Consider the following 14391-nt stretch of genomic DNA (forward strand, 5'->3'; position numbering starts at 1 on the left):
CTTTTCTTTTACCCTAATGTTGTGACAGGTTTGGTATCAAGGTTACGTTAACTTCCTAAAACAAGTTTGTAAGTGATCCCTCTAACTCTATTTCATGAGTTTGGGTAGATCAGTGTTATTTCTTCCTTTAACATTTAGAAGAATTTTTCACTAAAATCACTTGAGCTTTTGAGTTATCTTTGTGGAAAGATATTATTTATTTTTGTGGAAAGACCTTTAAAAGAACAGCTTGATTGAGATATGGGAATAAATGATCTCTAACCTCCTCATTTTACCCATTTTAATATTAGAATGTAGTTTATTCATTCGTAAAACCAAAACTTCATGTGTGAGATAAACACCTGAGTATCTACTATTCAGTTCAATACCAGTTCAATATCAGTTCTACTATTCAGTTCAATACCAGTGCTTGAAGTACCCCTCCTTGATACAATCCCCCTCTCTCCTTTCCTAAGAAGCACCCATTATCCCAAACTTTGGGTTTATCATTTCCTTAATTTATGATTTTTATCATATCTGTAGGCATCCCTGAGCAATAAATTGTTTGATTTATAGGCATTTAATCTTATGTCACTTTATGCTGTTCAAGCTCCCCTGCAACTAGTTTTTCCTTCAAACTTCAGGCTTGTAAAATGTAACTAAGTTGGGGGCACCTGGGTCGCTCAGTCGGTTAAGCTTCCAACTCGATTTTGGCTCAGGTCCCGATCTCAGGGTCATGATTTCGGGGTCATGAAATCGAGCCCTGCATTGAGCTCTGCACTCGGTGCGGGTCTGCTTGAGACTCTCCTGCTCCTTCTCCACCTCTCTTCCTCCTCCTGCTCCCATGAGCTCTCTCTCTCTCAAATAAATAAAATCTTCAAAAAAACATGTAACCAAGCTGATGTGGGTAGCTGTAATGAAAGACGCGTTTCTTGTGCCAAAGTTCTGTACCTCAGTTTCCTCCACTATAAATACACGAGGAGGAGTTTAGCTTCATCATCTGTCAGTACTTTCCAGATCTGAAAGTCCAGTTTTACTTTTAACAGTAGGTACAGATGTGTATCGTTTGCCCTAACAGTATGGCGCTGGTGATAATTTATTTGAGGTTGACTCTTTGATCAGGAACACGGTTCCCATGGGAAATGTATCATGGTATCATTTTCAGACATTTCAGCAAAATTGGAAGGTTACTTGAGTAGAAAATTTTGGTATGCAAGACAAGTTATTTTAATACCAGGTTTGAGGCAGCATATGCAATGGTCAGAAAAGACAGAATTCACAATGCAAAAATGCAAAGTTTATTTTCTTAAATAAAATACTATATTCATATCTATACAAATAATTATTACAACCATTAAAATGTTACATTTAACAATAAAAATTTCAAAACTTTAAACAAGAGCATGGTTCAGAATATTCACACCCTAATACAATGCATTTGTAAAAAGATGTCAAAATAAACAGGACCTATTCTTATTTACAACTGTAGGACAATCCTGATCGTATTATACATATCTGCTCTGGATTCCATTACAAAACAAATTAGTTCCCATTAGAATTATAAACCAGGTGATTTACAGTAATAGGACACAGTACACAGCAGACATTGCTGGCATGATACAAATATTACACTATTGAAAAACTACAGTTAGGTTTTTTTTTTTTTTCTGGTGACTGCCCTACAGTAAGCCTCTCACCCAGTGTATCTTTAAATTATTTGTGAAGGTAATTATGTTCTCAGATTTTTCCACCTATTTTACCAAAATATGTGTGCACGTGTGTGTGTGCATGTATGTGTGTGTGGGTGTATGTATATGGCCTGCTGAACATGGAAGTGAATCTTTTCTTCACAGTAACACAACTGCAGCATTTTAAGCAACACTGTCTGGTCCCTTTCTTCTTGGAAGATCAACAGTTCAACTCCCTTAAAGGTTACCAATATAGTCAAGTCCAGTGCCTCAATGACCCCACAAATGAGAATGGTTTTAAGACTTAGGGGATGGGGATAAAGAGATCCAGAGAAGTGAGGAAGAAGTGAGATGGAGACAACTCTTGAGTTTCTATAACAGAGTATGGTGTAGAGCTGTACACACAACTGAGCCAAAAAAAAAAAAAAAAGCAAAACCCCCACAACTTATGATCATCATTTTTAAAAGTGTTAAATTACAAGATAGTATTCTATGTCTCATGAGATCTCTGGTGACAGATGATGCAGACTATCATCCAAAATAACACCAATTTGAATATTTTATCCAGTACTTTCAACCCACGTTGGCTTGTGTTTATGAAGCATCTGAAAGCTATGCCTGCACCCGAGCCCTACAGTTGACAGGGTTTGTGCCAATGTGGAAATAACGGTGTTGAATGACCACCACCTACAAGCTCAGACTTTAAAAGGAGTTTTGCTTCTAAACAGTACATTTTTTACAAGATCGGCATCAAAGATGGCTCAGAGAATGATAAGGCAACAGTGAGAAACAGCTGTTCTTGTCTTCTAGGTGTTTGATTACACAGCACGTACCATTCTGGCTGGTCCTTTGCTATATAACAGAGGAGTGGGTGAGTAGTATGTCCCAATGGCTGGTCTTCGGACCAGAGGCACAGTTTCAAGTAAAGTGTAGTACCAGGATAGAGGCATGTGGGCAGAACCAGAAGCTGCGTGTCCAAGAAGGTCCTCACGCTGGACTGCCTCCATCTAAACTTGGTGTTCCCCTCCCCAGACTCTGGTAAAAACACTGTCTGGCTCACATAGGAAGGGTAGAATGCAGAGAGGATACGGTTAAGCCAAAAAAAAAAGAAAAAAAAAAAAAGGACCCTTTTCTGTTGGGAGATTTAGCCCAAAATGTACTTCAAGAAGAAATGAATTTCTGGCCTTTAATTTGCATATAGGTATCATAAAATCATCACTCACAGATTAACTTCACACTAGTTTATTTGGCTATTATTATTGCCCTCTGGATGTATACAACCATAAGCAATTATCTCCGGACAAAGGAAGAATTTATACAGACAACAGTATTATGACTTCCAGATCCCTAAAGATATCAATCCAAAGCTATCTGATCTTAGTACGACCTTTGCGCTTTCTGAAACTCCTCCATGGGAAGAAAGGAAATTCATCCAAAAAAAAGGAACAGAACTGGGGCGCCTGGGTGGCTCAGTGGGTTAAAGCCTCTGCCTTCGGCTCAGGTCGTGATCCCAGGGTCCTGGGATCGAGCCCCGCATCAGGCTCTCTGCTCAGCGAGAAGCCTGCTTCCCCCACCTCTCTCTGTCTGCCTCTCTGCCTACTTGTGATCTCTGTCAAATAAATAAATAAAATCTTAAAAAAAAAAAAAAAGGAACAGAACTGTATGGTATATTCAATATTTTAATTTAATTCTAAACTAATTTTGTTTCAAGAAATTCTTGTTACCTCTTGATAGAACAGGAGATACAGTGGTCCCCAAAGCCAGGAACTGGGAATCAGATAGAGGAGCACGACTCATTATATCAAACAATGATCCAAGAGATGGATGGGCCCAATAAACCTTTCAAAGCAGAGGAGTAATCACCCTAAGGAAATAAACAGGCTCCCTGCCATCTGTCTGACACAGAGCAGATGGAAGAAAAAAGGAGTGTAGGTACCTACAGATCAGAGGAAGAATAAAGCCAAGAAGATGCTGGTTAGTAAGTCTTTACCCTTTCTCAAATTTTTAAAACGTCACTCCCATTAAAATGTGTTTCCACATTTTCTTTTGGAATATAAATTTTAGCCTTTCCATGACATGGATAATGTTAGAAGGCAAGAGCAAGGCAAATGAATTTTCTTTAAAGCATTTAAATAATTTTATATTTTAAGAAGGCTGACTAGGAAAACAAACCCCAAAAAAGGCTGATTTTTAAAAATTGATCTTTATTGCAGTTCACCCTGATATGTAATTGGAAATTGCTGCAAAAGAATATTCCCTCCTCATTCTTCTCCTTCCACTGTTCTATTATGTTAAATTTTAAAAAGCATGATCACTGTGGAGTATCACTCCTTACTTAGAAAAAAGGTACCATCCCTGGTCCCTCCAAAAGGTCTTACAATATAAACAAAAATAAACTTCCTTAAATGGTATAAAATATCCCCCAACCAACCAGTATGTACCAAAAAAAAAAAAGACATCAACTTGATTTCTTTTATCCATGATTGACACATCAGAAATTTATACATGAGAAATATGAAATTTTTCACCTCATTAGAAGTTACCGTGTTAAATCTTTAGAGAAATCACTTTCTCTAATTGATTCTATGTGATCAACAACACTAAAAGATAGAAATAATTTAATTAATGATTCTCACTTCGATTCATACATTTGTATATGTTTGTGTATTTAAGAAATCAAAAATTTATGGAAATTGTTTTTACATTCTATAGACCCAGTTCTATATTAGCAAGCCAAGCCAAAAATAACAATAAATTTACTATAACCAAAATTGACTGTTTCCTGCCACGCTTTTGCCAAAAATTATATCCAGAGACCGCTAGATATTAAATAATGAATTTCCTCCCCAAAATCATGTAGCTCTGATTATCAAATACTTAATATACAGCTGGTAAATCTCATACACTCGTGCCTTTCAATCAAATAAGATTACTATGCTCTGAACACTTTCAGAATTGAGTCCATATATACGATGATCTCTTACATACGTATGCACATGTCTGTAAGATAACTAGAGCTACACGTAAGCAGGAGCCAAACCATTTGCAGATGGTCACATCTTTCTTCAGATGGTCAAGTAAGCTTTCCCGAAGGGTAGAGGCTAATTTGGGATCAAAGTATTATGTGCTTGGAATGAAAGCTCTGAAAAACGTAAATGCTATCTCTGAACAGGGCTGAGCAGAAAAAGAAAATCAATGCAACAGAGGAACAGCTGACAGTACCAGCCTTCCAGGCCTTTCTACCGCGAAGTTCAAATTGATCTTCTCCTTAGCCTTTTACTGTTGTTCTAATTATATCGAACAGTGCCCAGTTCTTCAGAACTCAACAGCTGCCACGCTGTGCGTGTGTGCACTTGTATGTGTATGTGAAAGGCAGAGAGAGTGACAGGGAGAGGGAGGGAGGGAGGGAGGGAGAAGAGCCCAACATAGTGAACACTATCCTTCTTGAAATTGGCAGGTTGGACCCTTCAAGTACAGAGAAAAACCCGAATGTCATAACTTAGAACTCAGTTAAGGTAATTAGTTTAAAAACAAGCCATGAATCTCACTTTTTTCCCAATTACAAGTTCTAACTACTGTGTTTATCTGTTGTCTTATTTAAGTAACTCCTATTCTTCACCATGACCATTTTGAAGGAGAAAATACAGCTTTTCTTGTTTACAACTCTTTTTTTTTTTTTTTTTTTTTTTGCCCCCAGGAGGCTGCTTCAGTGGGCAGCAGGAAGAGAGAGGAAGGTTTGGTAAATATAGTTCAAGAGGCACACATGACCCTTTTACTGAGTCTTCACTAGAGGTATTCGCCAGAGTTAACTGCTCTGACCCAGCCTGAGGAGGCATTTTTAAGGAGGAAAAAAATAAAATAAAATGCTGGTCCTTGGGTTGCCTTTATTAACAGAGCAGACGGAACCATTTATACGTCTCTCTCCCACTCCATCCCCTATTTGGCAGAATATAACAACAACAACAACAACAAATAATAGGTTTGAGAATATGAGTATATATGGTTGTTTTCATAGGCTTTAAGTTTTCTAAATTCAATATATTAGTGTGTGTGTGTGTGCACGCGCGCACGTGTGTGTACAAAATTAACTTCTAAGGGGCTTTTAAAAACCCTGACATCGAGTTTTCCAATACTTCAGCGAGTCTCAGGTCACAATTTCCATTTCCACATGGCAGGACAATTTTTAAAGGACCAGCTTATACTTTAAAATCTGTCTGTGCACACACACGCACACACCTGGACATATACAAAGACAATTTTCTGAAGCACCATTTCACATCTGCCATCAGGAAAAATAATGAACAAATTCATCTTCTCATTATAAGTCTACTATGAAGGGTAATAATGTAACATACAATGCCATATTTTAAATATAAATATCAGTAAGTGAAAATACTGACAGAGCTTAAGACTCTGCTCAGAAATATTTAAAAAGTAAGGCTCAAATAATCGTGTAGATTCCAAACACTATTTACTGAGCAGTCCCTAATGATTAAACAAATATAAAAGAAATTATTTCAGGATCAAATGAACAGAATGAAGAGAGAATACTGAAACAAAATTTAACTGATGAAACAACAATCTTTCACTGAACACAAGTGAAACTCCGCAGTACATCTGCTTTTACCCTTATGACCTGATGCAAAATGCAAGCGCAAAATGGAGAATGTCTATGTACTTTGCTTTTTAGATTGCTATTTTTAAGGCTAAGTAAGGAAGACCTTTGTGTTCTAGGATCTTGGCACATTAAAATATAAAATGGCTCTCTAATGTGAAGAAAAGACATTAAATTCAGATAACTGATGAATTGTTATAATTAAGAAAGAAGGCTCTACCTAAACCAGACCTTGGGAGTAAAGGCTGATTAAACAACTCATTTACCTGCTAATTACTTGACTTTAACCATGGACATTCATTCCATATTAATTCAACACCTGCCATGGGTAAGAAACTGTTCTAGATGCGGACATCAGCCAAGCATTTGGTGACGTGCCATTGCATTGCATCGAAGTGGCTGGATTTTTGGAGAGCAATTCAACTATCTCAAGTACCTATTTTACAAATGATCAACAATCAAGTTTAAAATCTGGGTTCTTTCCTACTACTCAGCACATGCCAAAAGGATCTCCTCCAATTTCCAAGCTTATTAGCATTTAGGGAATATAAGATTCCAAATCAAACTTGAAAATCTAACTCCATTCAGAAAATTTAAAAAGCACACCGTGCAGCTGAAAATGAAAGATAATTTGTTTTTGACAACCCATGATTCGCATCATTTCTGACGTGACTTCCCTACATTCAGAAGATAACTGGAAACTGATCATACAAACACAGATACACACACGCGCGCACACACACACACACATTATCTCCTTCTCCATGTGCATTACGTGTGCACGCGCACACAAACACATTTGTAGTCTCAGCCGATACATATACATTTAGTCTATCAATATTTAGACAGCTGAACTGCAGTCATGACCTAAAATATGGCTTATGTTGTGGGCAGGTCTGTTTGAGGACTGCTTGGAAGAGTCGGAGGCAGAGGAGTTTGCTATGGTAAGCAAAGGTGACATTGCCGAGCCATCCGGAAGAGCTGTAGCTATTTCTGGAAACAAAGATGTCATGTTAAAGTTGGACAAGTGAGAGTTGGTCATGTGCATTGGCGGCATATCAGGGAGCAGAGGAAAACTTGGTTGAGCAAAACCAACAGGCCTGGGAGGAGACAGAATTGATCCAAATCGGTTATTTAGGCTTCCACTGTTGACTTTCTCAGTGCTAGGATTTGAGAACATCTGATTGGAAAAATACGGGATGGAAATATCATTGGAGAGTGTAGGATGAGCAGGAGAGTACGGGGGATAGAAGGAGGGTAGAGTATTTTGGGGGTCTACAGGGATGAGAGCTGGCGTTCGAGTGGCACTAGGCTGAGTTACCTGTGGAATGAAAGAAGTATTAGCATTTATTGGTGGATTCATGCCACCCTCAGGAATAAAAGGAAAACCGAAATTTTGTGATAGTGTATGCTGGTCAGGTGCTGAATTATCGTTAGGTATTTGTGGGCTATCGGGCATGAAACGAACAATACTTCCTCTCTTCTCTGTAGTGGGCTGCTGGCGTCCAAGAATCATACTGCCACTAGTAGACAGAGGAAGATGGGGAAGACTCGGATCAAAGACATTACTGTGTCTTTGGTTTCCAGAACGATTCCTTTCAGGCTGACGGATTTTGGAACCACTGCTGTCTTGCAAGGGATGCCTCGATCGCTGGGGAACTGAAGAGTTAGTTGGACGTACAGGAGGCCCTTGCTCAGCACTTCCGTGAGACACAGACGGATGGGGCAGAGCCGGCCTTGCAACCCCATGCATGTTGGTTGTGACTGGAGGGTTCATGTGGCCCTTGGTCCCATGACTGTCAGTTATCCTCATGGGATTGGACTTCTGCACAGAAACATTGGGACTTGTGTTTCGACCTTGAATATCTCCTGAAGAAGAAGAACTGGAGAAAGGAATATTCAAGGTGCTGTTCCTGGTGTTAATTGCACCTAGGGACATGTCACAGCTTTCCCTGTTCTGACTCTCGCTCTCTCTTCTAATATGTACACTTTCATGAGCCGGGGGACAATTATATTCAATGGCAGAGGATGGACCACATTGTGTGTTCCTCTGATGTTCCGAGAGTGGTCTCTGTGTTCCAAGGACCTGATCACCAAGATGAGGGGCAAGTAAGCTCTGCATGAAACTCTGATGGCATGTGTTTTCACTGTCCCTTGGTGGGATGGCATTTCCTGCTGGGATACTCTGAACTGCTGGATAAGGTAATCTCTTTTGGCGGTCGATTGGTGGTGGACCAGGGTTTTGACTGATTCGAAAAGCCTGGGACTGCATAGTCCTCAGGGATGATACAGGGTTACCTATTTCATTATTTCTTGAGGACTGTACTTCAAAATTACTCGGGGGCTGTTGACTGGCTCCACTTGGTTTAAACGTCTGACAGTCAGAAAGGCGGATCTCCGGGGCAACGGGATGGTCCACGCGACCCTGCATATTGTGAAGGGCCAAGCTCTTATTCCTGGGAACATCAAGATAGCTTCTCATTTCAAGCTGATCTGAAACTCTGGAACCCTGAATTGATATGCCCATTCTCTGCTCGGAATTAGAAGATGTCTTTCCGATGAGTGCCTCAGCAGAATAACTTGAAACCCTGTTTCTCTCTGGCCTGTGTGGAGCACAGGTCATGTCTGAAGGTCTCGTCACAATACTTGGCTGGGACACCATTTGCTGCTCCATGCCTCTTGATGTCAGAAGCCTCTGCATCGGGTTATGCCCGGATACGTGTTCCGAAGAAACCCCTGAACCTTGCTGCCTGCTCCCAACATCCGGCTGCTGGTGCAGAAGATCTTGACTGAGATGGTTCTGGGGATGGTTATGGTGGTTCCGGCTGGTCGAAGGGTTTTCACAACTCTTCTCTGGCTGCGAACTTCCGAAGTGCTGCTGCATCTGTTGCTGCATCTGTTGATGGTGGGGGTGTGGCTGACCGCTCTTGGGCCGGGGCTGGTCATTTCCGGGGTGCTTTGGTTGCAAGGCAAGCTGAGAGGCCTGAGTGCCCTGAACAAGATTCCGCTTTTTCTGCATCTGAACTTCCTGTTGTAGAGTCCTCTGTTGGTGGACGTTATGGGGCTGAGAGTGGACAGAGCTCTCTGCATGAGGTATGTGATGCTGCAGCTGATACAGGTGATGCCTCTCTCGCACTGCTTGCTGCTGCTGCTGCTGCTGCTGCTGCTGCTGCTTTAAGTAGAGGTGGTTACTGTGCAGGTGGGACACCCCCTGGGCCGGAACATGCTGCTGCAGGGCCTGGAGATGTTGACTGGCCTGGGTCTGCTGTTGCTCAGCAACTGAATTCTGAGAGCTGCACTGCACTTCTGTTTGTCTCAATGCGGGGGCCACAAAATTGTTACTAGGTGGAAACAGTCGGGTGAGGCCGTCCCCGTGTGCTGGGTTGCTGATGGGCACCACAGAGTTCGCAGAGTTGGGAGGGAGCTGATTGACCATCATCTGAGCCTGATCAGAAATGCTGTCTGGAGTTCGGCTCATCAGGGACATAGCCTCAAGCCTCAGCGGGGCTGGCTGGCAATGCTTCTGACGTTTAGCCGAAGACAATAAAAGGTCATCTTGGACAGCACGCTTAGCAGAGTCTTTGCGGCTTTCCTGGCTTGGCTTTAAGAGGGGCTCTTGGATCTGTGGATTTGGTATGGTGCCAGTTATGGTGTTGAGCTGTTCCTGGGGGTATTCGGTCATCAGAGCTGGTCCAGGAGGCTGACTGGTGTAGGAGCTAGATGCCACCGTCAGATTAACCGTTGCAGGAACAGTTGTTTGCTCTGAAGTTTGGGACAAACCAGCACAGCTGACCAGAGGATGGCTGATGCTGCTCTGGTGGATAAGATTATTCACGCTCAAACTGGTGATGCTTGATGGCTGAGAGGTCGAAACCTGTAAAGAGGTGCTGGATGTTTTCATTCCCACAGAACAACTTGGTTTCCCAAGGGGCCGATCCACTGTGGCTTCAATCGAATCCTGAGAAGTAAATTCATTTGGTGTTGCTTCTGCCTGTCCTGCACCACCCTCTTTAGATACCTGTGTTTTGAAAGGCTGGTCCCCCTCTAGAGGTGATGCTTCGGCAGGCTTCGAAGTGATGTCCCTCATGTCAGCCTGGCTCCCAGCTCTTCCCTTCTCAAGGCTGTCCTGGTCAAAAATAGCTCTTGCCGCAAGAGCAACAATGTCAGTTTGCTCTACAAAGGTACAGCTGTCACACGTATTGGTCGTTGTACTGCTGGTGACATCCTCTCTAGTCGTTTCAGGAAGCATGGACGCCACCGAGAAACTACGGCTGCTGCCAGAGCTGGTTGACATGGGAGAATCAGCCTGTCTGCTGACCAGCAAGGAGCCACTGATGACCTCTGGATCAGGGACGCACGAGTGAGGCGGCCCCGGGTCTCTATCGTCACTGCTCATCAGTAAGAGCTCCTGTTTGGGATGTAAATCGACACCTGCATCAACCAGTTTAGAGTTTTCTGAAGAAAAGTCAGGATGGTCCACCTGGACTGAAAGAGAGAGTTTCTGAGGGTCTTTCTCTTTCTCGAGACCAGACAGCAGTGCAGTCAAACCCGGCCCCTTTAAGAGACCCGTCGCTTGCAACGTATCAGGTGAATCTTGCTCCACCCTGCAAGGTTCGGCAATGACCTCTACCTCAGAAACACACTCCGTACCGGCAGTGCTGGCGGTAGATGACAGACCAGAAACCTGAGAAACCAAAACGTGGGGATCATTTGGAGATGGAATCAACATGCTAGCCGAAGTGCAGGATTTGGCAGCATCTGACAACGCCAAACTAGTTGGTGGCTTATCCTGAGGGGTCTCTCGTTGCAAAATGGGGGCAGAATCTTTGGATTTTGCTGGGGCCATGACAAAATGTTCACTCAGTACAGATTCTTGGGAGGGTGAGCTAGTCTCTTCTGCTGACTTAGATTGGGGTAGAGATTCAGGTATCACTGACTCGGGATTCAGAACGTCCACAGAATGTGCACTAGAAACACTTCCACTGTTTGCCTGGGACCCGGCGACAGACGGTAACCCAACAGGGAGGCTTTCCAGCAGTCCGTCATTATTACATGACGGTTCCGCTGTGGCATCAGTGCTGGCGCAGTCAAACTTGCCCGCGTCTCTGACTGGATTCAGGGGGCACGTCGACTTGTTAGCTGCTAAGTGTTTCTTGGCACCTGGCTTCTTATTCAACCTTTTCGACTTCACGTTAGGTAAACAAGCTACAGTGTTCACTGAGGGAGTAGTTACTAGACTGTAAGCACTGGGTAGTATGGCCGAATTATCAGTTGTCACAGGAGATGCTACAGTTGTTGTTAACGAAACACAGTTAACTGGGGTGGTCTGACTATTTGCAGCAGTCGGAGGATTGGCAGGCTGGCTAATAGACAACTGTACACAGCTTTGCCCAGCCATCTGCGATATGCTTTGATTGAGGCTGGCCAAAGCTCCAAACGTATTCAGGGCAACGTTGGTATTTGGATCTTCGCTGGTGGTGGGTTGGATAATTTGCATAGGGGTTTGATTTGTAGTTCCTGATGAGGACATCACAGGCTGCAAAGCAAAGAGCTGTCCATTTAAAGAAATGGTTTGAGGCTGCTGTTGGTTTGACATGGTAACAGAAAAAGTTTGTGTTGAACTAGACGTTGCTAGAGATGAAGGTCTTGGTAATATATGGACGAGATGCTTTCCTCCAAAAGTCTGTGGGGTCGAAACATTCTGCACTGGATTATTAGACCCTATTAGAGCACTGGCTCCATTGACAGGGAGTCGAACAGAACCAGGAGGTGGAGCCGAGAGGAGCGGCAAAGGGTTCTGATTAGCTGCCTGTATGATCACTATCTGCTGACCCACGGTTTGGTTGGGAACCTCTGCTCTCATCACCGCTGGGCAAGGGGTTGTGCTGGGGGGCTGGAGAATGATAACGTTTTGATTACCTGGAGCTGTGTTAACAGCCGACCCAACGGGCTGAGCCATCTGAATTACCTGCATTGCTGAATTCAAAGGAAGGATATTTTTTGGAGGCTGAGATTTAACTTGTGGTTGAGCAATCAGCGGCTGCATAGGTAAAGACGGGCAAGAAGGCAAGGTTACAACCACTTGCTCAACTGCCTGCCCATCTGCTGGAAAGGAATTACTCAAGTTAACACCTGTAGTGACGCGTCTCCCGTGGTTGGCTGTGGTAGGGCTGGGACCAGACTCATTTATTACTGGAGTCACAGCAGAAGATGGTGTCTGGCTCAAGGGTTGAATAGTGTTTCCCGCCAGTTGCAGAGTAGTCCACGTTGTCTGTGTGTTTCCAGCGGAGGAGATTCGGGTAAGGCTATTCATGTTTTTTAAATCTGAAGCGCTAACACTTGAAGAAGGCAAAGAACAAGAAAGTGTCCAATTACTGTCCAAAGGGCTTGCAGAGAGAGTGCTTACGGGAGCGGCGGTCTTCCCTCCTCCGGGGGCAGAGGGGGCCACCACCGCGGTAACAGCTGCAGAGTCTGCACCCTTGCTAATGCTCACTGGACAGGAATCACCTGTAGACCTGGGGGGCTGGGAGCAGACTGTGGTAGTAACTGAAACGACAAAGGTGGTTTGAAAATCATTTCTGAAATCCTGTATGCTCAGGCAGGACTTGCTTCCATGGTGCACTTTCGCAGCAGTCGCCGAGGAAGTGGTGGGAATGCTTGTGGCACAAGGGACTGTTTTCCTCACTAATTTGGGGCTCTCTTGCCCATTCTTATTTTCAGGAGAATTCTGATCATTCAGACATGTGTGCAAGGGACGATGTTGGTGGGCTTCAGGCCCAATGGGAACAGCGATCAGTGAGCCACTGGTGGCACCAAGCACACTTGATTCACTTTCAGAGGTGGAAAGCTCGAGAATGTTTTGAGCAGAAATGGTAGCAGGAAGACAAAGAGGAACAGGCTGGTTGGCAGCCAATGCAGAAACTGTGGTCTGATGCCATGGCTTGTTTTCAGGAGGGTAAACTCCAGAAATAGACACAGGAGTCACCAGATTGCAAGCCCTCTGTACCGGCGCCACGTTGGCGGTCTGCTTTTGTAAATTATGACCAACATTAAAGGTTATCCCCTGAACAGCTGTTCCCTGGCTATTTCCACCAGGCTGACTCCCATTGGAATAAACAATGATATTTTTCTGAACCTGATCACTGGGAATAACAACAGAGACCTTTGAGTTTTTAAGATTTCCTTTCCAGTGGATGGTGGGGTCATCATATAGGCATATGTCATTTGCTTTCAGTAATTCGATATATCGGCCATTTTCTTTTTGAATTTCTTCCAGTTGTTTCCGTAGCTTTTTAATTTCTTCAGCTACAATATTAAACATAAAAATGAAACAATTAAAAAAAATGAAGCAATTACCTGTTAATGCCAGTATTTACGGTAACTTAAGAAAAAGCTGTGTGCTAACTACTCAGTTCTAATTCTAGTCTTTCTAAATAGCTCAACTGAGAATCTTCAGTTCTCTTCTAAAGCAAATTCTTTCTCCTTTTTACAGTGGTATAATCAAACCTCTATCCTATCCTTTTTAAAAAATGTATCGTTGAGGGTCAACGACCCAAAGGTCCAAAATTACTCACGATGTAGAAATCTCAAGATTCCCAATTCAAAAACTCCCAATAGGGCAACTCCAAAGGCAAAAGGAGGAAAGATATACTGTTATCATGGTAACGTGCCAGGAAAATAGCACTGAGTATCAATATGATAGGCTGTAACAGCAAACATTATTTGTGGTAGTAGTGGGTAGTCCCCTTTATAAATGGCTTTAGACTCCTCTTTCACTTGGAAACAACAGAGCCCAAGTGAAACACATGAAAGTAAAGCAGTAGAGTACCGACGAGAGCATCAATAATGGAACTTGAACTTTCCTTGGGAGCGCCAAGATACATACACTACTGTCACACCCCACTCTTTCCAAAGGGGAAGAACTTCCCCCACAGATCCTATGACTGGGGTAGCCTTGGCTGCTGGTGTTTATGCTCTGTGACCCCACACATCCCACCTGTCTTGCCACTCTCCCTCCACCAAGGGTGGCCAATCTTCAAAGCCAATGCCCTCTGAGGGGGCCTGAAATAAAAAGTTCTGTTATGACGAGGATGATTTGAGACTAGCAGA

The 14391-nt window shown here is 43.1% G+C and overlaps 1 protein-coding gene across 2 annotated transcripts in view; it reads right to left on the reverse strand.

The window, feature by feature from the left end:
• Positions 1 to 5362: 5362 nt before the first annotated feature.
• Positions 5363 to 14391, reverse strand: part of USF3 (upstream transcription factor family member 3) — a 47230-nt gene continuing 38201 nt past the window's right edge. For both annotated transcript variants that reach the window (XM_080828320.1, XM_080828321.1), the window contains exon 7: positions 5363 to 13587. In XM_080828320.1, the coding sequence (XP_080684446.1) occupies positions 7124 to 13587 (6464 nt within the window). In that variant the 3' untranslated portion in view covers positions 5363 to 7123. The remainder of the gene's footprint in view (positions 13588 to 14391) is intronic.

Source organism: Martes martes, assembly GCF_963455335.1.
Source record: "Martes martes genome assembly, chromosome: 1".
Classification (NCBI taxonomy): domain Eukaryota; kingdom Metazoa; phylum Chordata; class Mammalia; order Carnivora; family Mustelidae; genus Martes; species Martes martes.